Source organism: Habropoda laboriosa, unplaced genomic scaffold (genome assembly GCF_001263275.1).
Source record: "Habropoda laboriosa isolate 0110345459 unplaced genomic scaffold, ASM126327v1 scaffold54, whole genome shotgun sequence".
Classification (NCBI taxonomy): domain Eukaryota; kingdom Metazoa; phylum Arthropoda; class Insecta; order Hymenoptera; family Apidae; genus Habropoda; species Habropoda laboriosa.
This window is the reverse complement of record NW_017100156.1, coordinates 307,506-308,005: the sequence shown is the minus strand read 5'-3', so window position 1 is coordinate 308,005 and position 500 is coordinate 307,506. Positions and strand designations below refer to the sequence as shown.

The 500-nt window shown below is 24.0% G+C and overlaps 1 protein-coding gene across 1 annotated transcript in view; it reads right to left on the bottom strand.

Moving 5' to 3' along the window:
* Positions 1-174: 174 nt before the first annotated feature.
* The window catches only part of LOC108576761 (V-type proton ATPase subunit E), a 1,981-nt gene continuing 1,655 nt past the window's right edge, over positions 175-500 (bottom strand). Inside the window, exon 5 of the mRNA XM_017939823.1 lies at positions 175-376. Within this exon, the coding sequence (XP_017795312.1) occupies positions 222-376 (155 nt within the window). The 3' untranslated portion in view covers positions 175-221. The remainder of the gene's footprint in view (positions 377-500) is intronic.

Sequence of the window (500 nt, the reverse complement as noted above, 5' to 3'; positions counted from 1 at the left end):
TATTTTTTTATATATTATATATGTGTATATGTATATATATATATATTATATATATATAATTTACAATTTTACTTTCTCCCTCTTTTCAACAATGTCAACAACAGATTCTATACTCTACACAACAAATTCTTATTCGTTTTAGCATTCTAAAGAAGGGAATGTTTTGTTAAGAAGGAAAGTAGAATGAAAAGAAGAGAAAAAGAAAATGTGAGAGGAATTTTTTAATCAGCGAATTTGCGATTAGGATTCTGTCCAAAAAGGGCATTACGTATATCTGGTATTAATTGCTGTGCTATTAGTTCTAATCTTGTTTCCAAAGTGTTGCTAACTTTTATACGTCCTAGAAAGTAATTAGTGAAAAAATTTATTGTTATTAAGTATATAATTTAATTTAACTTATTTTATAAATCATTAATTGAAGTAAGAACTAAATTTTGTTTGTAATATACCGACATATAATATACAATACTTCGTTCAAAAAATATGGTATACATTTAGCA